The following is a 26912-nucleotide window of genomic DNA, read 5'->3' as shown; positions in this document are numbered from 1 at the left end:
AAGTTTGGTGTAGTTGCAGAAAAAGGGTAAAAATAAACAAACATTGGTTCGAATTGTTTGGAAAATATTCTTAGTTTCTTAAAGGCATCTGGCGACCCCCTCCCAGTGTCTCATGACCCCAAATGGGGTCTTTACCCAGAGGTTGAGAACCCCTGTATTAGACTACGACACAGCAAAATCACCAGTGTTAACGTTAGAGTAAAAAAGTCACGATGTGTCATTAAATTTACTCTAAATGCCTTTAGGGAGTAAATGATGACAGCATTGGTGGAAATGAAATGAACATTGTTACATTCCCAGTGATAAACTGAGCCTGCCTTTAACATTTTGACCCAAACACATGTGGTGTACACTAACGCTAAGTAGTTTCAGTAACTTCATTCTATAAAGTGTTAGTTAGCAGTAGTTAAAAAAAAAAAAAACTAACTTTGGCTCAATGTAATTTTAAACTTTCAAAAGTGTTAAATTGACATCAAAAAGAGGCGTAAAACAGTATATAAACATTTTGTTCTTCAAAGGCTGAGCGCTTTGATGTGTCCCCGACTTCCGCGTAATAATTCCAGCAAGTTCATTTTGTCTTCTTTTTCAATAATATGTTAAGGTTTCGTTTATTTCGTCCCTGCACCATGGGTCTATGGATGGAAATTAGCGTTTAGCTAAATCCAGTGTATTTACAACTTTGGCTGTACATTAATACATACTGTCCCACTCAAATAAACAAATAAATCATAAAACATTCAGACATGTTTTTTCATGTTCTGCAGTTGAATTATGTCAGGAGATCAAAGTAAATTTCCTTAAAAAAAAGGTTGTATAAATAAATGAAACCTTAACATATATCCAAGTTATTTAATGCAACACTGGTGATTTTTCTGAGTATAATTCATGTGAATGATACAGAGTTTTCACAATGATTCAAATATACTGATGTAAATTGTTGAAGGCTCATCTGTACCCATTGACAGATGTAAAGGAACATCTTATTTCCTGGATAAATGTGAACTACTGTATTGTAGCTTAGTGGCTAGCTAAAGAAGCAGCATGGCTCTGTTTCGCTAACACTTCTGGTGCACCGCGTCTGACGCAAGCATGACACGTGGCTGGTTAAATACTTTTTAATGGTCAGATTACTCACAACTAGTCAATATACTGCAGGTTAGCTATAAACGACTTGGCCTTTTGCAACATGAACAATGTTGCAAAAGTTTGGGTGCCAAAAATGAGGTAATGCTTAGTTTAACCTAGCAACACTAGCTAAATCTGCCTGTTGTTGTTGCTAACGGTGGTTAGCCTAGCACACACAAAATCACTTAAACAATGACCCAGAATATGGATTTACTCAATTATTATTCAAAAAGATCTCATGTTAGCAGAGGCTAGTATTCACTATATTCTAGACCCGCTAAGCTAATTGTTCTTTAATGTTATCTCAATGGTGTGCAAATTTATAACTAAACCGCGACTTTTGTAACTCATATAAATGACTATCGGTTATTTAACTACACTTTTAAAGCCATCAAAAGTGACATGATATCTAGCTTAATTGCTCAGTGTTATCAAAGCTGTCATAATTCTGGTCCCACTTAAATGCAGGGTTTAAGAAAAACTGCTCAAACTGTACAAAGTAGCTTCCAAGTTTTTCCCAAAGGCAACATTTAAACGGTCTTGAAGTCTCCATCTGCAAGGCTTAGCACACCAACAGTTGGCTATGTTTTCATATTCACAAGCTTGAGATTTGATTTTTTACATTTTCCTCAAAACACTGATCTACAGAGGAGGATTAAGGCCACTGAGTGGGAAAAAAATCACAGTTAAATCATACAATATTTTTCTTTCCAAGTCTTAATATTTTTATTTTAGTCGTGATTTTTTTTTGTCTGAATTTCTTGGGGAGGGGGGGTATTTAATTTAATTTATTTTTATTTTTTTTAAATTGGGACCACCAGACAATTAAAAAAAAAGCAAGATCATAAAAAGAAAAGAAAGGATAATCATATGATTAAAAAAAAGTTCTACAGTTGTCATTTTTTTTCCAGTGGCCCTAATCCTCTTCCGTGCTGATCAGAGTTTCACCATTACTATTGTCAAAGGTCAAATTTGCTGTTGGACAGAATCTGTGTTTAGCCTGTGTATCACTCCAGAGTAAACAATGGGTCTTTTTTTGTTGTTGTTGTAAAGATATAACTTTGGTAAAGAAAACGTAGACAAGAGTGTAGTGGTTCTTCTCAGATACATTATTTTAAGAGGAGGAGCTTCACCTTTGTTGTGTCTTTGAGGTGTTTGCCAAGTGTTTGAAACTAAGCACTGTACACCCTAGATTGTTGAAAACTACCTCCAGGAAATACAATTCGCGAAAATACTTCAAATGTGTTTTTTCTCAAGTTTCTTTCAACATGCATTATTTTCTCATTCAGAGAACCCAAAGCCATCGTATACATCAGCTTAATGAACTTGCCTTGGCAATGGCTATCCAAGGAAATTCTGCTTCAACATCAACTGAAGGCCACAAAGAGGTTGGTCAACAAGGACTTGTTGCCGTTGATTAGCTGTTTTCCTGGCGATGTCACTATCAGGTGTGCATCTAGTTAGTCTACAAAAGCAGTTCACGTCTGAAGGCAGGAAAGGGAACAAGGCTGACAAAGGTTTCAGAATCTGTGGAAAAGACCAAGAACTACTTCACGTCGACAAGTGTTTAGAGCCACACTTGGGCACTTAGGGCTCAGGTCCAGGTACTCGTCTGTTACCGCGCTGTCTGTTCATTGGACGAGGATGGTGGAGACGGCTCCAGATTCTCTGGCAGCGGGTTCTCTCTATTCGGAGACGACTCTTCTTTTCCTGCCTCAATGAGGTCAGGTGATTGATCAAGTCCACACTCTACATGAGTAATGGTGGCATGGTGACCATGTGTTGAGGGTGAGGGGGTCACACTCTGGTGTGGCGACAGTTTTGACAGGAGCTCGAACCAGTGGCTCCCGCGTCGTCGTCACTGGACTCGTTGTGCTCCTCTTTGTGTAGGCCGAGGCTGATGTGGCTCTGCAAGGCAGCAGGAGTTAACCACTCCTTAGGGAGGCAGCTCTGCAAGAATGGGATGCACGAGCTGAAGTAGGCCAGTCTGTTGACCCAGCGTGGGATTTCTCGTCCACACAGCAGCTGAAAAAAGTAGAAAGAGTTGATGAAGATACATGTTTACACCTGGAAATGTAAACAATAGATTACAGCAAAGATTATATCGTCAGTGTAGAGATCAGAAGGAGTTTTAAGGTGCAAATTGCAGGACAAATGGGATGCAATCACTGTTTTGGGGAGAGCTAATTTGATTGGTTTTATCATGTTGTGACCGCCAGGGGGCATCGGTAAGAATGCAATGTGGAGATGAATCAGAGTTTGTCTTCTTTATTAAACATTTACAAGGGTTGTCCTATTGTGTGTGGTTGGTTTATCATTTACGGACACACCCGATAACTAAAGAGAAACTAAACATGTTCCACAGACGTAGAGCTTACGACCAAACTTGCTACAGTCTTATTTGTGATTGGCTACAAAAGAAATGTCAATCAAACTATTAAAGACACAAACATTGAGTCCTTCGTAACAATCACAATAACTAAGATGTTCATTCAGGGCAGACATGGCATTTGCACACAGTGTTGCACCATTGTATCCATAGATAGATATACTTCATTAAACGCATGAAGGATTCATGCAAACATATAAGAACTAGTGATGGGTCTTGATTAAAAAAATAATCAAATTAATTAGAGACCTTGTAATTAATTAATCACGATTAATACAAATTAATGGCATAACAATATTTGACACGAGAAGCAATGTTTTTCCAGTTTAAATGAGCTTAAACAACAATATTGTGTTTATTATTTTCATCACTGACTGCTAATATAATGTGTAATATGAATAAAGAATATTACATTGATCACAAACTCAAATTCCAGGAAGCTCGATTCATGCTTTTCTGAAACAAATGTGCTTTTGTATTAAAATCAAAAACAGAACTTAGTCCAGAACATTCCAGAGAAGTATAAACTGAACAGTGTAAAATAGTTAGAATATCTGTGGATATCATGAAATAAACAGAGCAACTGATGAAGATGATGAGTTTAGTTTGAAATAGTCTTTCTACAAAGCAGTTGATAAGCCAGACGATGCTATTTGTAGCAGCGCTTCTATTTATTTATTTATTTGACAGGGACAATGCAGTCAGACATAGTTACAGCAAAAAGATACAACTGATGCGATGCATACAGAGTGTATAGCTAGCTAATGCTAATTCTCAACTCCTGTCCCTGGTAGAGTTTTTCCCTAGATACAAAATGTATAAAAGCACAATCTTAAACACATTAATGGTAGGGTAGGCGATTTTCAAAAGCTAGCATGATTTTGAATGTAGCCTCCCCGATGGCTCCGCCTTTACCCCCTCGCCCCTCCCCTCTGTGCTCTGTCTCACTCACATGCATGTTCACAGCTGCTGCAGAAGAGGAGCTCAGCTCATCGCTTGTACTGTGTAGAAACGTTGTTGTCTCATGTCTCATTCAGCAGTAAGTAAACAATAAACTTTACCATCATATATGTTAAAAACGTGACCAAAAAATCTGTTTTAACTCTGTCAGCGGTGGCGCTCTTCCAGTGTGAGCTCGTGCATGTGAGGGATCGAGAACGAGCAGGAAGACATGGAGACGTGATTGGTTAAAAAAAAAAACGGTTAGTTAGTACAGATTTACAGCTGCTACAGATGATGGGTTTCCTTCATTCCTTTTTCAGAGCACATAAGATCTTAATTTCTGTCACGACATAAAGACAATTTCAATCATAAACTTAAAAAGTATATCTGGAGAAAATCGCCAACCCTAGCTTTAACTTATTTACAACAGTGATCCAGCACTGTAAATATTCTCAAATGTTTGTCACCAAAATGTGTCATATGTTGTAATAATAATAATAATAATAACTCATCAATTTTACATAGCGCTTTTGCATATATTATTATCCAGTGAAAACAATCTATACCTGGTGGATTAAAAGTGAGCTGATATCCCTGCAGGAAAATAAAGAGACAAAGATAAAATAATAAAGAGTTAAAGCAAACAAATTAATTCGTATTATTTCATTCTCTCACCCAATCGCAATGAGAATTGGTAAGAAATCAAATCAATAAGCAGTATCAATAATGGAGTCAGAATCACTAAATTCTTATCAACACACCATAAAGGCTACAGATAATATAAGGTAGAGATAACCAGTTATTTTTTTGCACATTTCTTTTCATTTTGTGTATTTCTGTTGTCCATCATCCATTACAGTATTTCTCTGTCATTTTATGTGTTTTTGGAGTCATCTTGAGTATTTTTCTATTGTTTCATATATTTTTCTGTTATTTTGCGCGTTTATAGACCAGTTGGTAATGTCTGCACACCTAAAGGCCCAACACAAAGTCACACCAAGAAAAACACAGAAAAACTTCAACCTCCACCTGTTACATCTGGGGGTATTTCATCAAACCCTGCTCAGGATGATTTCCAGGTTTAACCAGAGAGTCTGGCTCAGTTAAACCTGGGACTAACTGGAACTGCCATTTCTTCAAAGAGATGACACAGTTGCCATGGAAACAGTCTGTGGCACCAACCTGCAGCTGACCAGGTGTAAGCAGCAGACTTGGTTTAACCTGCTGCAGGCTGCAGACACACTCATGTTAAAGACTTCATTGAAAATAATATAATCCCCATTCAACAAAAGATCTGTCCATGGAAAATGACTTTGGTTCTGCATGTTCTCATCATCTACAGCTTTAATGCAGTATTTTAAAAGAAAATCAAACAGAATATCATTATAAATATTTAATTCTGATTTTAAATCAATACAAACAATAACAGCTACTGCATCGTCTTTTTTATACTCAGGTGCACACAGCCAATGCACACACAGCCAATGCACACACAGCCAATGCACACACAACCAATGCACACACAGCCAATGCACACACAGCCAATGCACACACATTGATGTGCACAGCCTGCCGTCGTGTTTATCTTTGTAAGATGTCGGAATAATCTGTGAGTGTTGAGTCCTTTTCCAACTTTCCCAGACACGTTTATCTTATCATGTGAATTTTTTTGTTTATTTTGATCCAGCTGAATGAGGTACCGCCTCTCTCCTCCAATAACACACTTTGAATAATTTACACAACTCAGCCTCTATAGGGGCGCTGTGCTGTCTACTCAAAATAGGCCCCTAAGTCCTAATTTTCAGAAGATTGTTTCTCTTTATCACTAAAATTATTAAATCCACAATCAATTCAAAGGTTATACAACATTCATTTTTGATATTGTTTTGTGGGTTTTTGGAGTAAATTTGTGTATTTCTATTGTCATTTAGTGTTGTTGGAGTAATTTCTGGTATTTTTTCCTTATTTTGTGTATTATTTTTAGTTTTTGAAGTCATTTTGAGAATTTTTGTTATCATTTCATGTTTTTTGAGTCAACCTACTAAACATTTACTGGTATTTAGTGTTTAGTAGGTTTCTCTTTATCACTTAAAGGCAGGGTAGGTGATTTTTGAAAGCTGTGACTAAAAAAAGTGACTAAAAAGTCTGTTTTAAGTCTGTCGCCGGTGACACGCTTTGAGTGTGGGCTCATGCACGAGCAGGGGAGACTGGGAGACGTGATTGGTTAAAAAAAACCAAACCGTCTTTTTACATTGGTAGTTTTTACAGGTTTACAGCTGCTGCAGATGATGGATTTTCTTCGTTCCTTTTTCAGAGCACATAAAATCTTAATTTCTGTCAGAACATCAAAAAAATTTCAACCAAAAATGTAAAAAGTGCATTTGGAGAAAATCACCTACCCTACCTTTAAATAAGGACTTTGACGCTCATTTTAAAGGTTATACAACAATATGTTTTGTATATTTTTCTCTCATTTTGTGTATTTTTGCTGTTGTTTTGTAATTTTGGCAGTAGTTTTATATTTTTTTTCCTTTTAGATTGTTTGAAGTAATTTTGATATATTTCTCTCTCACTTTGTGTATTTTTGTGAGTTTTTGGAGTCATTTAGATTATTTTTGTTGTCATTTGATGTTTTTTGGGTCAACATACTAAACCTTTACTGTGTTTTTTTTTTTTTTAAATGTAGTTCTGAAACGTTCATGCAATGATGTTATCTGTACGTGTTCCTCAGCACTGGTTGAACAACACTCAGTGGATCTGACCTCAGACAGTGAGGAGGAGAAGTGGTTGCAGTTTTTGTGCATCAGATGGTAGGCGTTGCCTTTGAACTCTTTTCCCAACTCCTCCATGATTTTATCAATATCCTCCTCCGTGAAGTCCGTGGTTCCTAAGACGATGGCCTCTCTGTTTCCATGGAGAAAGAGAAACATCAGGTGATTGTTTTAAGGAGAGTTACATTCTAAAAGGACATTGTAAGATTCACTGACTTGAATTTGAATGTCTCTCCTAACTCGGCGGCATTGCCAGGGTTGATTTCAAAGATGCCACTGAAAGGGTACGGGTGACCTCCATATGCAAACTCTGTATGACCGAGGACAAAGATGGAGGCACACGTTAGCACTACATGACTGTGACAACAAACACATCCTATGGTTTAATCATTTAGCCTGATAGGGCTTGGATGTCCCTACATTTTCTACATTTTAATCAAAGGAAAACAAAAGTCATTGCTTCTAACTGTAGCGCTGACTGTGACCTGAGTTCCTTTGGTCCTCATGTAAAAACGAGTTTCACAAACCTTAGTTTTAAGCTCGATGACACCCTCACTGTTGATAGCCAGATCAGAGCTGTTGTCAAATCAAGCTTTTTTTATTTATGGAAACTGGCCAAAATCAAACAAATGCTGCAGCAACATTTTGAGACAGTGATCTATGCTTTTATTACCTCTCAACCAGACTACTGTAACTCACTGTATGTGGGGATGAGTAAATCCTACATCTCGCGTCTCCAGATGGTGCAGAACACTGCTGCATGGCTTTTAACTGGCATAAGGAAATGTGAGCACATTTCCCCTGTCCTTAGCACTTTACACTGGCTGCCTGTTCATTTTACGGTTGATTTTAAACTCCTTTTATGTGTTTTTAAATCATTGCATGGCCTCAAACCCAAATACCTGGCAGACCTTCTTCACCTTTATGTCCCTGCTCGGGCACTTAGATCAGCTGACCAGCGCCTGCTTAATGTGCCAGACAGCAGAAAAAAGCTCAGAGGCGACCGAGCTTTTGTAGTTGCGAGTCCGAAGCTGTGGAACACACTGCCACTCTATATCAGAGAGGCTTCATCTGTGCCTGTTTTTAAATCTGTTTTAAAGGGGAGGTATTATGTAAAATCGACTTTTTCAAGATTTATATCATGTTACTATGTCATTCCCTCAATAAAAACATGCCTGGAGTGTTGCCTTGGCTCATTCATGTATGTTTGAGTAATCTTTAAAAACTCTGACGACATTCATTTTAGGTGTAGTTCCTCCTAGGAACGCCCCCACCTCCTGGAAACGCCTCTACAGTAGAGCGCCCCTCCCCCGTGTCTCGAGCAGGTGGCAGCACAGAGTTTTATTGCAAAACATAGCTTTATAATGATGTATGTCATTTATAGCAACATGTAGCTTCATAATGTAACATAACTGTCCTTAGCTAAACATCCGGCTCCAAAATGTAACTATTTTTGTTGCTTTTAACATAAAATAAATTATTAATCAAACATTTAGCTGTTTCAATTTATGATAAAAAAAGATTGTGCATTTTATGTTATATTTATGATTTCATTGCAACATAGTTTCATTATATATTACTAAATTGCAAAATGTAGCTTCAAAATTACGTATATTTATTTATTTATGACAAGAAGGTTGAATATTACCAAGCAGACACGTCTTGTAAGAGCCTTTGAACTCTCTCAGATTCGTCTTCAAAGTCACTTTCCGTGTCAGACGCAGGATCAAATTCTTACGGATGCACAATATCCTGCGTGGCCATTGTAAGGCGTTTGACACAATGATGCGAGAGCAAATTTATTCAAGGCAGTTATTTTAATTTACTGTATTTACAGACCAACACAAGGTTGCATCATCATTGTAGTGTTCTATAGAATGGTATTATGTGATTGAAAAAAGCACAATACCCCCCCCTTTAAAACCGCATCTTTTTTACTTTGGCATATGGTTTTTAATTGCACTGATTTTATTTACACTGTTCATTTATATTTTGTATTGTTTTATTGTTTGTCTTATAGTGTATGCACTTTTGTCACTTTCGTACAGCACTTTGTCCCCCTCTTCCTGGGTTTTTAAAGTGCTTCATAAACAACGTTGGATTGGATTGATAGCAGACGTCCTGGTCCTGCAATTACAGCAGTATTTTATAATTGATATATTATATCATATTAAATAATGTCAAATAATATACCGGAAAAAGGTGACTTCCCCTCTCTGGGTCAGTGAAGAGTCCTTGCCTCAAGTGGAGGAGTTCAAGTATCTCAGGGTCTTGTTCACGAGTGAGGGACGGATGGAGCGTGAGATCGATAGACGGATGCAGTGATGCGGTCGCTGTATTGTGGACTGTTGTGGTGAAGAGGGAGCTGAGTCGGGGGGCAAAGCTCTCAATTTACCGATCGATCTACGTTCCTACCCTCACCTATGGTCATGAGATTTGGGTAATGACCGAAAGGACAAGATCGCGGATACAGGCGGCCGAAATGAGTTTCCTTCGCAGGGTGGCTGGGCGCACCCTTCAAGATAGGGTGAGAAGCTCAGTCACTCGGGAGGAGCTCGGAGTAGAGTCGCTGCTCCTTCACGTCAAAAGGAGCCAGCTGAGGTGGCTCGGGCATCTGTTTCGGAGGCCTCCTGGTCGCCTCCCTCTGGAGATGTTTCAGGCACGTCCTACTGGGAAGAGGCCTCGTGGAAGGCCCAGGACACGCTGGAGGGACTACGTCTCTGAGCTGGCCTAGTGTCGCCTCGGGGTTCCCCCAGAACGGCTGGAGGAGGTGTGTGTGGATCGAGAGGTCTGGGCATCTCTGCTGAGACTGCTGCCTCCGTGACCCGGCCCCGGATAAAGCGGAAGAAAATGGATGAATAGAATAAAGTATAATATTAAATATTAAGAATATTAAAATAACATAAAACAATATAATAACAGCAGTAGTTCAAAAGTAAAAGCCTGAACAACATGCATCCTTGCATCATTGGTTCACTGTGTATAAAGCTATATATTAATACTATGCCATTCCTAAAGGTATCATCATGTTTGTCCTTAGCAGCCTTATCTTTGGTTTTAGAAGGATTATCAATGATTCAGTGAAATGCTGCTTTTTTATTTTTAGCAGCACACAGTCAGTGGTGACTCAGTCCTGAGAATCAGGATCATGTTCACATGTTGTTCCTGGGATTCACAGCCTTAACTAACGTCACATCTACCTTTAAGTTTAGCCTTAATGCTTGTGCATTGTGCTCAACTAAAGTGTGTCTTACCTCGGCCATAAATCTCAATGCCTGAGTGGAAGACTCCAATGCCCAGATTGGAAGTGTATTCGTTAATCCAGTACTGTGGAGAGAAAAGGAAGGAGATGTATCAGAGGTGTAATAATAAAGCAGCCGCTCTGCAGAATCAAACTCACTGTGGGGCGCTCATTAATAAAGGTACCGCCGAGAAAGAAAAAAGAATAATACTACAGTCCTACTAATTATTATAACACAATAACTACACAATGATTATAACAATGCAACAACAAAAGGACTCTAAATTACACAAAACAACATCAAGAATGAACAAAAACACACTGTGTTTTCAAAGCTTTAGTGTTAAAGAGCTTTATTATGTTGAGGTGTTGCTGTTAAATCCATAAACACAGTAAGTAATACGACCCTAACCCATTAGCCCTACATTTATCTGAGTGAATCATTACTTCTGCTCCAGGGGAAATACTCACTAAACCCGTGTTGTTTGATACACAGCAAACTTTAAAGTTAGTCCTGTAGCACACCATAACACTGCTATATATGTATAATATAAGCTACTGCCACCAACAGACGTGCTCTATACTTGTCCTTTCCTTTATCACAGGGTGTCAAACTCATTTTAGTTTAGGGGCCAAATATGAAGTGGGCCACAGATTTTAGGCAAGAAAACTAGTAAATAATTAAAGTTTGTACTTTACACGTCGTATAGACTCTAATAAAAGTATGTAAGGCACAAACGATGTCCAAGCAATAAGGCTACGTTCACAAAGCAAGCCTTAATGCTCAATTGTGATTTTTTTCTCAGATCCGATTTTTAGTTTTTCTGTTCACATTACGATTTAAAATGTGACGTGTATCAGACTCCAGTGTGAATGGTTTGCAGCTCCAAAGTGACCCACATGTGCATTGTCGCGTTTGTCTCGGAGAATGAATGAGTAGGTGGAGGAGGACGAGGAGAAAGAAACAGAGAGCCAAATATTTTGTTTGAACTTTTTCTGGTGCCATTTGGCTTTTAAACACAGGTATTTGATATTTATATCCGTGCCCGACCCAAAACCGACAGTTAAAACCTATTTTTTTCTTCATACAAAACATATTTACACTTGTTTTAGTGGTAAAACCTGCTTTCATTAACAGACAACTGTTAATGTCAACAGAACAGATCAGCGCACAGGGTAACGAGCGCATAGTGCACGCATGAAACACTGCATCTATTTACATAATCCACCTATCAAATTTAAGGATAATTCATGTTCTTGTGCAGAAAAAGCATTGATTTAACACCGGATGCTTCAAGCCTGTCCCAGTTCTGTAACTGTCTGGTTTGTGGTGATCAGAAGACAGTGAGCTGCTGCTGCTGGTGCTGCTGCTGCTGCTGCTGCTCCTGCTGCTGCTGCTGTTACTGCTGCTGCTGTTGCTGCTGCTGCTCCTGCTGCTCCTCCTGCTGCTGCTGCTGCTGGTGGTGCTGGTGCTGCTCCTCCTGCTGCTGCTCCTGCTGCTCCTCCTGCTACTGCTGCTGCTGGTGCTGGTGCTGCTGTTGCTGTTGCTGTTGCTGTTGCTGCTCCTGCTGCTGTTGCTGTTGCTGTTGCTGTTGCTGTTGCTGTTGCTGCTGCTGCTGCTGCTGCTGCTGCTGCTGCTGCTCCTGCTCCTGCTGCTGGTGCTGGTGCTGGTGCTGGTGCTGCTGTTGCTCCTGCTGCTGCTGCTCCTGCTCTTGCTGCTCCTGCTGCTGCTGCTGCTGCTGCTGCTGCTGCTGCTGCTCTTGCTGCTCCTGCTCCTGCTGCTGCTGCTGCTGCTGCTGCTGCTGCTGCTGCTCTTGCTGCTGCTGCTCTGCTGCTCCTGCTCCTGCTGCTGCTGCTGCTGCTGCTGCTGCTGGCCGTTCACAGTGCAGTTGCATTGAAAAAGATCCGATCTGTATCTGATTGGACCACATATGAAAGTGGCCTGAATCCGATTTGAAAAAGTCAGATATGGGTCGTATTTCAGTGTTCACACTGCTTTTAAAAAATCAGATCTGGTCACTTGACCAGAAAAAAATCTGAACCACATTTGGCTGCAGTGTGAATGCAGCTTTAAGTGACAGATAACAGTCCATGCGGGATTTTCTCTTTAAAATGTAAGTGATTTTGTGACCAATTTTTTATTAAATTTCTTGAAATTATGTAAAATAATTTTAGGAAAATTGAGCTTTTTGAACAATTTAAAATTTAAAATGACTGCAGTCATGTGAAAAAAAAGCATGGGAAAATTGAGATTCTCCAAATATTGTGGAGTTTCATTGAATTTGTGCATTTAGATATCGGAGATATCTGAGCTGGTTTATCTACAACTGAATTATTTGGTATTAAGACAATATTTCAGATCTTTTTAACTTTCTCCTGTGGGCTGAATTTGATGGTCTAAAGGGCCGGACTTGGCCCCCGGGCCTTAAGTTTGACACATGTGCTTTATGGTAAAACAACTGCAATAAAATATACAATAATATAATACTTATGTTTATATAATATAACATAATGTAATGTAATAATGTATAATATAATCAAATATAATATAATATATTTAATAATATGATATAATATTGTATAAATATATGTACATTAAAATGACAGGTTATGGTGCATGGATTTATAGAAAGTCATTCTAACAGAATGGAGCATTTCAAACATGCACTTACTTTTTTTAACAAGCATAATATATTTAATTAATTAATCATTATTTTTTTTATTCAGTTTAACACTTTACAATTCAGACATGTGGACAACAAGTTAGATGTTGTTTTTTTACTTTACTAAATGTAAACTTTACTTTAATTTGTCTGTTAGTTTTTTTGTCTACGTGAGACACTGCATTGCATCATGCACTGTGGAGAAAACACAGATTTCCCATCGATCACTGCCTCTGGACTTGGGCTGTGTGTGTGTGTTGTTGAGCCAACCTGCTGCAGACAGTCATGCCCCTCCCCCATCCTCAGACACGTTAGCATCCACGCACAGAGCAGCTGCTCCTTCTATTATTAATGAAACGTGTTTCCGGCCTCAGACTCAGTAACACAATGAAAGCCTTTCCTCCACATCTCTTTGACTTAACGCCATCTTCTTCTCATGTTCCTGCTGTGACCTCTTCCCTGCTGACATCCATGGTGAAGTTTGAACGCTCTCCTCAGAGTGCATCAACCACAGCGTCCCATTAGCCGAGCGTTAATAAAGTCGCTCACATCACGTTCACCACCTCCGTCACTTTCATTTACACTGAAACCAACGCATCTCAGTGGCTTTGCTTGTTCAGTAACCATCAATTACATTTTTCAATTACAATTACGTCTTTCAGGGTTCTCACCAGGAATTTTTCACAGTGTAGGGAGATCGTGTTCCAGCCTTAATTTAAAGCCAAAATGTATTTGTTGAATTGGTGATGATCATGTTGAATGGAGTTAGAGAGTTACTCATGCTGAATATACAGTAGCTCAGGGTTCTGCCACCTTTACTCTCAAAGGATCTTCATTTTGCCTAATCTCACCTGGATTAAAATCCTTCCGGAGCCGGAAAAAATAACTTACACAATACAGTGTATAAAATTCTATACAGTTAAAATAATATCAAATAATTTTATGATTTAATGGATTTGAAAGGCTACAAAAAAATAACTTGAATTTGATAACACATGATCATGTCGGTCAACACACGTTAAATGTTAATTTCTTGCAACATATCAAACATGCACATTAAGCCGGCATGTTGAAAGTTAAAAAAATCTGTCCCCACACAATTAAAATCTCTATTTTCTTCCAGAATAGTCTTTTTGTTGGTTTAGTTATCCTACCAAGGATTTAGCCACAGGTGCAGGAAAGTTGATGATCTGTAGATGTTGCAGGAGTTGAAGTGGAAGCTGGCAGTCATTGCACAACGGGATTTATTTTTAGGTTAACCAATTGTTTTATCAGAATTTTACTTGAAGTTGATGTTATTAATCATCAATACCCTTTGTAAGAAATAACAATTCATTATTTTAATATTGTCGCTGTTGCTGGGCAACACGGACTTTCAACTCCCTCCAAAGATTTTCTGTGGGGTTGAAATCTGGAGACTGGCTAGGCCACTCCAGGACCTTGAAATGCTTCTTATGAAGCCACTCGTTTGTTGCCCGGGCGATGTGTTTGGGATCATTGTTGTGCTGAAAGACCCAGCCACGTTTCATCTTTAATGCCCTTGCTGATGGAAGGAGGTTTTCACTCAAAATATCACAATACATGGCCCCATTCATTCTTTCCTTTACACGGATCAGTCGTTCTGGTCCCTTTGCAGAGAAACAGCCCCAAAGCATGATGTTACCACCCCCATGCTTTACATTAGGTATGGTGTTCTTTCTCCTCCAAACACGACGAGTTGAGTTTTTACCAAAAAGTTGTATTTTGGTTTCATCTGACCATATTACATTCACCCAATCCTCTTCTGGATCATCCAAATGTTCTCTAGCAAACTTCAGACGGGCCTGGACATGTAGTGGCTTAAGCAGGGGGACACATCTGGCACTGCAGGATTAGAGTCCCTGGCGGCGTAGTGTGTTACTGATGGTAACCTTTGTTACTTTGGTCCCAGATCTCTGCAGGTCATTCACTAGGTCCCCCCGTGTGGTTCTGGGATTTTTGCTCACCGTTCTTGTGATCATTTTGACCCCACGGGAGGTGGAGCCACAGATGGAGGGAGAATATCAGTGGTCTTGTATGTCTTGTTGATTTCTTCACACCAAGCTACTTACCTATTACAGATTCAGTCTTCCCAGCCTGGTGCAGGTCTACAGTTTAGTTTCTGGTGTCCTTTGACAGCTCTTTGGTCTTGGCCATAGTAGAGTTTGGAGTGTGACTGTTTGAGGTTGTGGACGGGTGTCTTTTATACTGATAACCAGTTCAAACAGGTGACATTAATACAGGTAACGAGTGGAGGACAGAGGAGCTTCTTAAAGAAGAAGTTACAGGTCTGTGAGAGCCATAAATCTTGCTAGTTTGTAGGTGACCAAATACTTATTTTACCGAGGGATTTACCAATTAATTCATTAAAAATCCTACAATGTGATTTTCTAGATTTTTTTTTTCTCATTTTGTCTCTCATAGTTGAGGTTTACCTATGATGAAAATTACAGACCTCTCTCATCTTTTTAAGTGGGAGAACTTGCACAATTGGTGGCTGACTAAATACTTTTTTGCCCCACTGTCGCTCACGATCCGATACAATACGATGTATCCTGATATTAAAGTATCAGGCGATTATTGTGATTTTGGTAACACTTTAGTTTAGGTAAAACCTATTAACCATTAATTAGTTGCTTATTAGCATGAGTAACATGTTGGCTCCTAATTAGTCATCAGTTTGTACTTTTTCTTATTAATGTCTTATTATACACTTGCAGTCCAAACAGGGTTAAGGTTAGGGTTAGGGTTAGGATTAGGATTAGGATTAACCCTAACCCTAATCCTAACCCTAGCATATTAAGATTGTAATTAATATTCAACTTCCTTATTTACTACTAATAAGTAATAATTCTGAGGTTATTGAGGGAAAACGTTTACTTAATGGTACTGGTTGTATAATAAGGCCATGCAGATTAATAAGTACTTAATAATTACTAATTAAGCGTGAATATGTTACTATTTTGCTAATAAGCAACTAATTAATGGTTAAGAGGTGTTCCCTAAACTAAAGCGTTAACGGGATTTTATATATATATGACTTAAGAAACAACTCATCTGTAAATGTGTACATCTTCATGAGAACATTATGTATGAAATATATTTTATTGGCATATTTTACACTCTAAACATTGGTTTAACATGCCATGTGCCAACAACTTAAAATAAAAAAATAACATACAATCTGCCTGTGGCTTTTAAACCAACTTTGATTTTAGTACAACATGACTTTAGTGCAACTTAACTGAGGTGTCTGCTTAGAACAACAAATAAATGCAGAAAATTCCTTTTTTTAGATTAAAATTTTTTTTTAAAAAAAACAACAATGTCTCCTGCAGTGGAAAAGACTTTCCTGGTTAAATAAGGTTATTTATTTATTTTTTAATTTAAAAAAAAAAAATCAATATGGATGCATTTTGAATCAATCTGAGAATTGCGCAATGTAATATTGCGATGCAATTTTTTTTCAACACCCCTATCTGTGGATATCATGAAATAAACAGAGCAACTGATGAATCTGATTAATTTAGTTTGAAATAGTTTTTCTACATCACAGTTGATAAGTTGGCTCAGACGATGCTATCTGTAGCAGCGCTTCTAGCCCCGCCCACATCCTCTACCACAGAGAGTGGTCGACTGTCCACTACAATCATTTATCACTGACTTTGTTCATTTGTTACTCATGGATTTATTCATTTTAGTTCTGAACCCTGTCTGAGTGTCAGTGTGGATTGGAGACACTGTCTGTGTCCAAATAGTCCCTCCTATCTCCTTTCCTATCCACTGTTCCCTCCTATCTCCTTTCCTATCCACTATTCCCTCCTATCTCCTTTCCTATCCACTATTCCCTCCTATCTCCTTTCCTATCCACTGTTCCTTCACCTTCGGAAGTGTTTAAGTGGTGGCCATGATAAAGATTGTCCGAGTTCTCTTTAAGCTCAGGAAAAGAGGCTCAATGATTCATTTATTTCCTCTGTTAGCCTAGGAAACACTGATGCATCCTTTACCAAAGGAGACGAGTTAATGCTGTCCCACAATTCCTTGCGGCAACAACAATTAAAGGGACACACACACCCGAGCGCTTACGGAAATTCACAATAACCGACAAGGGACGGAGATCATATAAGTTACCAATACAATAATATGCCTTGAACAACTTTAAATAAATAATCTAAAACCCATATCTTATGATATGTAAGACAAATTATCAGATTATAACTGACATAAAAAGGGATCAGAAACATTTTTATACTCATTATGTTTTATTCGACATAATTCATATTTCTCAGTGGAAGGTGAGTGTGAGGAACCATTCTCAATGTGACGTTCTTTTAGTTTGACTTCTGTTCCTCGTAGCCTGGTAGCCTCTATTCCTTTGATTTACATTCAAACCTTGTGATTTTTTAGATTATATCAGTGGTTAGAGGCACAGATATATATGTGATAAATGTGCTGTTATTAGTCAATGTTAGTCAATTTGTAGTTTTTTCACCACGGCAGACATCACTAAACTTCGCGGCCGTCGAATTTTTACGTCACCTAGTGGAAGTGTCTGATTGTCAAAAAAAACGCAATGGCCTTTTTCTTACTCCTCTCCTAACACCTTTCCTAAACCCTGTGACGTCATCCACGGAGTAAAGGAAAAGTGGATAGAAAAGGAGATAGGAGGGACTAGTCCGACGCAGCCAATGCCTGCTTGGACTATGACCTAGCTGCTACATGTTTAGCATTAAGGTGCTAGCTGTTACATGTTTAGCATTGAGGTGCTAGCTGCTACATATTTAGCATTGAGGTGCTAGCTGCAACATGTTTAGCATTAAGGTGCTAGCTGTTACATGTTTAGCATTGAGGTGCTAGCTGCTACATGTTTAGCATTGAGGTGCTAGCTGCTACATGTTTAGCATTGAGGTGCTAGCTGTTACATGTTTAGCATTGAGGTGGTAGCTGCTACATGTTTAGCATTGAAGTGCTAGCTGCTACATGTTCAACATCGGGGTGCTAGCTGCTACATGTTTAGCATTGAGGTGCTAACTGCTACATGTTTAGCATTGAGGTGCTAGCTGCTACATGTTTAGCATTGAAGTGCTAGCTGCTACATGTTTAACATTGGGGTGCTAGCTGCTACATGTTTAGCATTGAGGTGCTAGCTGTTACATGTTTAGCATTGAGGTGCTAGCTGTTACATGTTTAACATTAAGGTGCTAGCTGCTACATGTTTAGCATTAAGGTGCTAGCTGCTACATATTTAGCATTGAGGTGCTAGCTGTGACATGTTTAGCATTGAGGTGTTAGCTGCTACATGTTTAGCATTGAAGTGCTAGCTGCTACATGTTTAACATTGAGGTGCTAGCTGCTACATGTTTAGCATTGAGGTGCTAGCTGTTACATGTTTAACATTGAGGTGGTAACTGCTACATGTTTAGCATTGAGGTGCTAGCTGCTACATGTTTAGCATCAAGGTGCTAGCTGTGACATGTTTAGCATTGAGGTGCTAGCTGTTACATGTTTAACATTGAGGTGCTAGCTGCTACATATTTAGCATTGAGGTACTAGCTGCTACATGTTTAGCATTGACGTGCTAGCTGCTACATGTTTAGCATTGAGGTGCTAGCTGTTACATGTTTAGCATTGAGGCGCTAGCTGCTAAAGGTGCTAGCTGCTACATGTTTAGCATTGAGGTGCTAGCTGTTACATGTTTAACATTGACGTGCTAGCTGCTACATGTTTAGCATTGAGGTCCTAGCTGCTACATGTTTAGCATTGAGGTGCTAGCTGCTACATGTTTAGCATTGAGGTGCTAGCTGTTACATGTTTAGCATTGAAGTGCTAGCTGTTACATGTTTAGCATTGAGGTGCTAGCTGTTACATGTTTAACATTGAGGCGCTAGCTGCTACATGTTTAGCATTGAGGTGCTAGCTGTTACATGTTTAACATTGAGGCGCTAGCTGCTACATGTTTAGCATTGACGTGCTAGCTGCTGCATGTTTAGCATTGAGGTGCTAGCTGCTACATGTTTAGCATTGAGGTGCTAGCTGCTACATGTTTAGCATTGAAGTGCTAGCTGCTACATGTTCAACATCGGGGTGCTAGCTGCTACATGTTTAGCATTGAGGTGCTAACTGCTACATGTTTAACATTGAGGTGCTAGCTGCTACATGTTTAGCATTGAAGTGCTAGCTGCTACATGTTTAACATTGGGGTGCTAGCTGCTACATGTTTAGCATTGAGGTGCTAGCTGTTACATGTTTAGCATTGAGGTGCTAGCTGTTACATGTTTAACATTAAGGTGCTAGCTGCTACATGTTTAGCATTAAGGTGCTAGCTGCTACATATTTAGCATTGAGGTGCTAGCTGTGACATGTTTAGCATTGAGGTGTTAGCTGCTACATGTTTAGCATTGAAAGGCTAGCTGCTACATGTTTAGCATTGAGGTGCTAGCTGTTACATGTTCAACATTGAGGCGCTAGCTGCTACATGTTTAGCATTGATGTGCTAGCTGCTGCATGTTTAGCATTGAGGTGCTAGCTGCTACATGTTTAGCATTGAGGTGCTAGCTGCTACATGTTTAGCATTGAAGTGCTAGCTGCTACATGTTCAACATCGGGGTGCTAGCTGCTACATGTTTAGCATTGAGGTGCTAACTGCTACATGTTTAGCATTGAGGTGCTAGCTGCTACATGTTTAGCATTGAAGTGCTAGCTGCTACATATTTAACATTGGGGTGCTAGCTGCTACATGTTTAGCATTGAGGTGCTAGCTGTTACATGTTTAGCATTGAGGTGCTAGCTGTTACATGTTTAACATTAAGGTGCTAGCTGCTACATGTTTAGCATTAAGGTGCTAGCTGCTACATATTTAGCATTGAGGTGCTAGCTGTGACATGTTTAGCATTGAGGTGTTAGCTGCTACATGTTTAGCATTGAAGTGCTAGCTGCTACATGTTTAACATTGGGGTGCTAGCTGCTACATGTTTAGCATTGAGGTGCTAGCTGTTACATGTTTAACATTGAGGTGGTAACTGCTACATGTTTAGCATTGAGGTGCTAGCTGCTACATGTTTAGCATCAAGGTGCTAGCTGCTACATGTTTAGCATTGAGGTGCTAGCTGTTACATGTTTAACATTGAGGTGCTAGCTGCTACATATTTAGCATTGAGGTACTAGCTGCTACATGTTTAGCATTGACGTGCTAGCTGCTACATGTTTAGCATTGAGGTGCTAGCTGTTACATGTTTAGCATTGAGGCGCTAGCTGCTAAAGGTGCTAGCTGCTACATGTTTAGCATTGAGGTGCTAGCTGTTACATGTTTAACATTGACGTGCTAGCTGCTACATGTTTAGCATCGAGGTCCTAGCTGCTACATGTTTAGCATTGAGGTGCTAGCTGCTACATGTTTAGCATTGAGGTGCTAGCTGTTACATGTTTAGCATTGAGGCGCTAGCTGCTAAAGGTGCTAGCTGCTACATGTTTAGCATTGAGGTCCTAGCTGCTACATGTTTAGCATTGAGGTGCTAGCTGCTACATGTTTAGCATTGAGGTGCTAGCTGTTACATGTTTAGCATTGAAGTGCTAGCTGTTACATGTTTAGCATTGAGGTGCTAGCTGTTACATGTTTAACATTGAGGCGCTAGCTGCTACATGTTTAGCAATGAGGTGCTAGCTGTTACATGTTTAACATTGAGGCGCTAGCTGCTACATGTTTAGCATTGACGTGCTAGCTGCTGCATGTTTAGCATTGAGGTGCTAGCTGCTACATGTTTAGCATTGAGGTGCTAGCTGCTACATGTTTAGCATTGAAGTGCTAGCTGCTACATGTTCAACATCGGGGTGCTAGCTGCTACATGTTTAGCATTGAGGTGCTAACTGCTACATGTTTAACATTGAGGTGCTAGCTGCTACATGTTTAACATTGAAGTGCTAGCTGCTACATGTTTAACATTGGGGTGCTAGCTGCTACATGTTTAGCATTGAGGTGCTAGCTGTTACATGTTTAGCATTGAGGTGCTAGCTGTTACATGTTTAACATTAAGGTGCTAGCTGCTACATGTTTAGCATTAAGGTGCTAGCTGCTACATATTTAGCATTGAGGTGCTAGCTGTGACATGTTTAGCATTGAGGTGTTAGCTGCTACATGTTTAGCATTGAAAGGCTAGCTGCTACATGTTTAGCATTGAGGTGCTAGCTGTTACATGTTCAACATTGAGGCGCTAGCTGCTACATGTTTAGCATTGACGTGCTAGCTGCTGCATGTTTAGCATTGAGGTGCTAGCTGCTACATGTTTAGCATTGAGGTGCTAGCTGCTACATGTTTAGCATTGAAGTGCTAGCTGCTACATGTTCAACATCGGGGTGCTAGCTGCTACATGTTTAGCATTGAGGTGCTAACTGCTACATGTTTAGCATTGAGGTGCTAGCTGCTACATGTTTAGCATTGAAGTGCTAGCTGCTACATGTTTAACATTGGGGTGCTAGCTGCTACATGTTTAGCATTGAGGTGCTAGCTGTTACATGTTTAGCATTGAGGTGCTAGCTGTTACATGTTTAACATTGAGGTGCTAGCTGCTACATGTTTAGCATTAAGGTGCTAGCTGCTACATATTTAGCATTGAGGTGCTAGCTGTGACATGTTTAGCATTGAGGTGTTAGCTGCTACATGTTTAGCATTGAAGTGCTAGCTGCTACATGTTTAACATTGGGGTGCTAGCTGCTACATGTTTAGCATTGAGGTGCTAGCTGTTACATGTTTAACATTGAGGTGGTAACTGCTACATGTTTAGCATTGAGGTGCTAGCTGCTACATGTTTAGCATCAAGGTGCTAGCTGCTACATGTTTAGCATTGAGGTGCTAGCTGTTACATGTTTAACATTGAGGTGCTAGCTGCTACATATTTAGCATTGAGGTACTAGCTGCTACATGTTTAGCATTGACGTGCTAGCTGCTACATGTTTAGCATTGAGGTGCTAGCTGTTACATGTTTAGCATTGAGGCGCTAGCTGCTAAAGGTGCTAGCTGCTACATGTTTAGCATTGAGGTGCTAGCTGTTACATGTTTAACATTGACGTGCTAGCTGCTACATGTTTAGCATCGAGGTCCTAGCTGCTACATGTTTAGCATTGAGGTGCTAGCTGCTACATGTTTAGCATTGAGGTGCTAGCTGTTACATGTTTAGCATTGAAGTGCTAGCTGTTACATGTTTAGCATTGAGGTGCTAGCTGTTACATGTTTAACATTGAGGCGCTAGCTGCTACATGTTTAGCATTGAGGTGCTAGCTGTTACATGTTTAACATTGAGGCGCTAGCTGCTACATGTTTAGCATTGACGTGCTAGCTGCTGCATGTTTAGCATTGAGGTGCTAGCTGCTACATGTTTAGCATTGAGGTGCTAGCTGCTATATGTTTAGCATTGAAGTGCTAGCTAATACATGTTTAGCATTGAAGTGCTAGCTAACACATGTTTAGCATTGAGGTGCTAGCTGTTACATGTTTAACATTGAGGTGCTAGCTGCTACATATTTAGCATTGAGGTACTAGCTGCTACATGTTTAGCATTGACGTGCTAGCTGCTACATGTTTAGCATTGAGGTGCTAGCTGCTACATGTTTAGCATTGAGGCACTAGCTGCTAAAGGTGCTAGCTGCTACATGTTTAGCATTGAGGTGCTAGCTGTTACATGTTTAACATTGACGTGCTAGCTGCTACATGTTTAGCATTGAGGTCCTAGCTGCTACATGTTTAGCATTGAGGTGCTAGCTGCTACATGTTTAGCATTGAGGTGCTAGCTGTTACATGTTTAGCATTGAAGTGCTAGCTGCTACATGTTTAGCATTAAGGTGCTAGCTGCTACATGTTTAGCATTGAGGCACTAGCTGCTAAAGGTGCTAGCTGCTACATGTTTAGCATTGAGGTGCTAGCTGTTACATGTTTAACATTGACGTGCTAGCTGCTACATGTTTAGCATTGAGGTCCTAGCTGCTACATGTTTAGCATTGAGGTGCTAGCTGCTACATGTTTAGCATTGAGGTGCTAGCTGTTACATGTTTAACATTAAGGTGCTAGCTGCTACATGTTTAGCATTAAGGTGCTAGCTGCTACATATTTAGCATTGAGGTGCTAGCTGTGACATGTTTAGCATTGAGGTGTTAGCTGCTACATGTTTAGCATTGAAGTGCTAGCTGCTACATGTTTAACATTGGGGTGCTAGCTGCTACATGTTTAGCATTGAGGTGCTAGCTGTTACATGTTTAACATTGAGGTGGTAACTGCTACATGTTTAGCATTGAGGTGCTAGCTGCTACATGTTTAGCATTGAGGTGCTAGCTGCTACATGTTTAGCATTGAGGTGCTAGCTGTTACATGTTTAACATTGAGGTGCTAGCTGCTACATATTTAGCATTGAGGTACTAGCTGCTACATGTTTAGCATTGACGTGCTAGCTGCTACATGTTTAGCATTGAGGTGCTAGCTGTTACATGTTTAGCATTGAGGCGCTAGCTGCTAAAGGTGCTAGCTGCTACATGTTTAGCATTGAGGTGCTAGCTGTTACATGTTTAACATTGACGTGCTAGCTGCTACATGTTTAGCATTGAGGTCCTAGCTGCTACATGTTTAGCATTGAGGTGCTAGCTGCTACATGTTTAGCATTGAGGTGCTAGCTGTTACATGTTTAGCATTGAAGTGCTAGCTGTTACATGTTTAGCATTGAGGTGCTAGCTGTTACATGTTTAACATTGAGGCGCTAGCTGCTACATGTTTAGCATTGAGGTGCTAGCTGTTACATGTTTAACATTGAGGCGCTAGCTGCTACATGTTTAGCATTGACGTGCTAGCTGCTGCATGTTTAGCATTGAGGTGCTAGCTGCTACATGTTTAGCATTGAGGTGCTAGCTGCTACATGTTTAGCATTGAAGTGATAGCTAATACATGTTTAGCATTGAAGTGCTAGCTAATACATGTTTAGCATTGAGGTGCTAGCTGTTACATGTTTAACATTGAGGTGCTAGCTGCTACATATTTAGCATTGAGGTACTAGCTGCTACATGTTTAGCATTGACGTGCTAGCTGCTACATGTTTAGCATTGAGGTGCTAGCTGCTACATGTTTAGCATTGAAGTGCTAGCTGCTACATGTTTAGCATTGAGGTGCTAGCTGCTACATGTTTAGCATTGAGGTGCTAGCTGAGGCTAGAAAACCTCTGGTGATCGACAAACTCTCCCTCACACAATTTACACACATCTGGGCCCCTCAACGCCCACATTACAGGACATTGAATAGATACTGTGAATCTATTAAACAAATAGTGTGATAATACATTTCTGTAAATTCCATGTTCCCTTTTATTGCCAAAAGCACACTTAACTTAAAAAACTACAATAAATCTGAAATTTCAGCCATCAGAACAACATATTTAAAATTTCCTATTTCCCTAAAATTGTAAATTACATTTATCCATCAAATTATATTTTAATAATAAAAGATTTAAACTGGATGTGGAAAATTGTTACTTCAAATTAATTGAAGAAATATGTTGCTGTTGTAATCGGAATTGAGTTCAGATAATTCACATTGTAATTGTATATGAACATTTTATAAAAAATTGTCATATAATGTAATTAAATGCAAAACTGGGGAACCATATTACATTTCTATGGTTTACACATAGGCCTATGTAGTAAACCATAATTAATATATGTTTATATAAAGTTTACGTTAGTTATCTTGAGAATCATTTTACTGTTTTAACAAAAGGTAATCGAGGGCTTTACTGACACCAACAATATTAATACCAATATTTTCTAGAGATGTTCAGATACAACTTTTTCACTTCCGATACGATACAGATATTGCAGCCTTGATTATTGCCCAGTGCCGATATCGTACCGATACGATATCAGCATGAATCATACATACTTTTATGACTTATTTTGTTGTGTGGAATGTTAGAAAAGGCTTGATCATGTGATGTTACTCAGAGAACAATAGTTAGCAACAGTAAGTATGAGAAAAACTGACCCATTTATTATTAATCAATTGGTTCCATACACATAAACCTTCAACATAATATCTACAGTGTTCTACAAGTGAATAAATATAATTTGTAGATTGTAGATGCAGTCCGATAAAATCCAATATTCGTTTTCTCCCAGATATTGAACCAATTTCCAATATCAATATAAAATCAGGACACCCCTAATATTATCATTGATAAGCAATGAAGAACAAGAAGCATGAGATAATATTTTTAGTGTATTTTACAGCTGATTTAAGACAAACTGTTATCATAAGAGATTTTTTATTAAAGTCTCAGTAATTGCTATTAATTGTAATTTAGTAATTGAGAACGTAATTGTAATTGACACTCAGGGAAAAGTCATAAAAGCTATTCTAATAGTAATTGGTCACCATAATGGTAATTGAGTTATAATTGAAGACGTAATTGTTATGGAAAAATGTAATTGACACCAACCCTGGTTCACAGGCCTGATGGAGAACAGAAGCATGTGTGCAGACCACCACACTACTGGGACCACCATGATGACGTCATGCTTTCTCTGTAAGCTGCAAACATGTCACACTCTTACCATGTCGTAGACGTTGAGGATGACGGGTTCACTGGCCATGGTGCGGCCCTCTCACAGCTGCTGTGCGGCCCCACACATCACTGATGAAGTCACCTCAGAAGCAGCAGCAGCAGCAGCGACCACAGGGATGGACATCATCACCATCATCATCATCATCATCATCATCATCATCATCACCATCATCATCATCCTCTAACGGGCATCAGAGGAGCGCCGAGCCCCGGCACCCATCCTGCAGCCTCCATGACGGACACACAGCACCGACACACCGACCCACAGCACCGATACACCGATCCACAGCACCGATACACCGATCCACAGCACCGAGACACCGACACACAGCACCGACACACCGACCCATACACACTGTCTCAAAGCACCGACTCAAAGCACCGGGAGAGGCTTTATAGGAGCGTGAGACGCGCGCGCCTCCTGTCTGGTTACGTCATCCGTGCGTCCACCAACTGACGGTGGGAGTCACTTCATCAACCATCACAGATTCACAGACATAACATGGAACTCATACCCTACAATACATCATCACATCATAGGATTTAATCACTTTATGATTATTCAACCAAAAGTCCAAGATATGGATTATTATTATTCATGGTTTATTTATTTATTTATTTATTTATTTATTTTCACATACTATAATTAAATAGCTACTATTTACACATAATAAAATATTTTCAGGTCAACTTTCTCGAAGCCAATTTTTTCCAGTTCTAGAACATCTGATTTCAACTGAATCTAAATCTAACAATAACACAAGCAAAGAGTCAAATCACATATAAATAACTATGACACTCAGATTAACACTAAAAAAGACAGTTTGAACAAAATTCACAAAATCTAAAGAGTTAACAAATAACACCAAACTTAATGAACATTAAACAACTCATATACATACATGCTTTAAATCAGCAGTAAATGTCATATTTAACTAACCACAATAAAATGATCGTTTGATTTGTAAATGTAATATATTGTCTAATTAAAACAATACTGTAAAATTGAAACTTTATAAATCTATATTTTGACCCATATCATTTGTGTATGTCTTTATCTTTGATGAGCTCATGTTTGACAATCACAAATGTTTGACTATCATAACAAAAGAAGTCACATGTCCATGTGTCAGCCATGGGAGGAGAAACACTAGATCACATACAGTAGAATAC

The 26912-nt window shown here is 39.3% G+C and overlaps 1 protein-coding gene across 1 annotated transcript; it reads right to left on the bottom strand.

The window, feature by feature from the left end:
- Positions 1-1945: 1945 nt before the first annotated feature.
- On the bottom strand, positions 1946-26176 carry LOC114456254 (deubiquitinase DESI2). The gene is made up of 5 exons (XM_028437899.1): positions 25729-26176; positions 10482-10554; positions 7444-7537; positions 7219-7360; positions 1946-3150 (listed from the first exon to the last, which is right to left on the bottom strand). Exons 1-5 carry the CDS (start codon positions 25765-25767, stop codon positions 2923-2925), a joined length of 576 nt encoding a protein of 191 aa, XP_028293700.1. The 5' UTR covers positions 25768-26176; the 3' UTR covers positions 1946-2922.
- Positions 26177-26912: the final 736 nt, after the last annotated feature.

This window comes from Gouania willdenowi, chromosome 22 (assembly GCF_900634775.1).
Source record: "Gouania willdenowi chromosome 22, fGouWil2.1, whole genome shotgun sequence".
Lineage (NCBI taxonomy): Eukaryota > Metazoa > Chordata > Actinopteri > Blenniiformes > Gobiesocidae > Gouania > Gouania willdenowi.
Note: the sequence above shows the minus strand (reverse complement) of the source record. Positions and strands in the feature narration are given on the sequence as shown.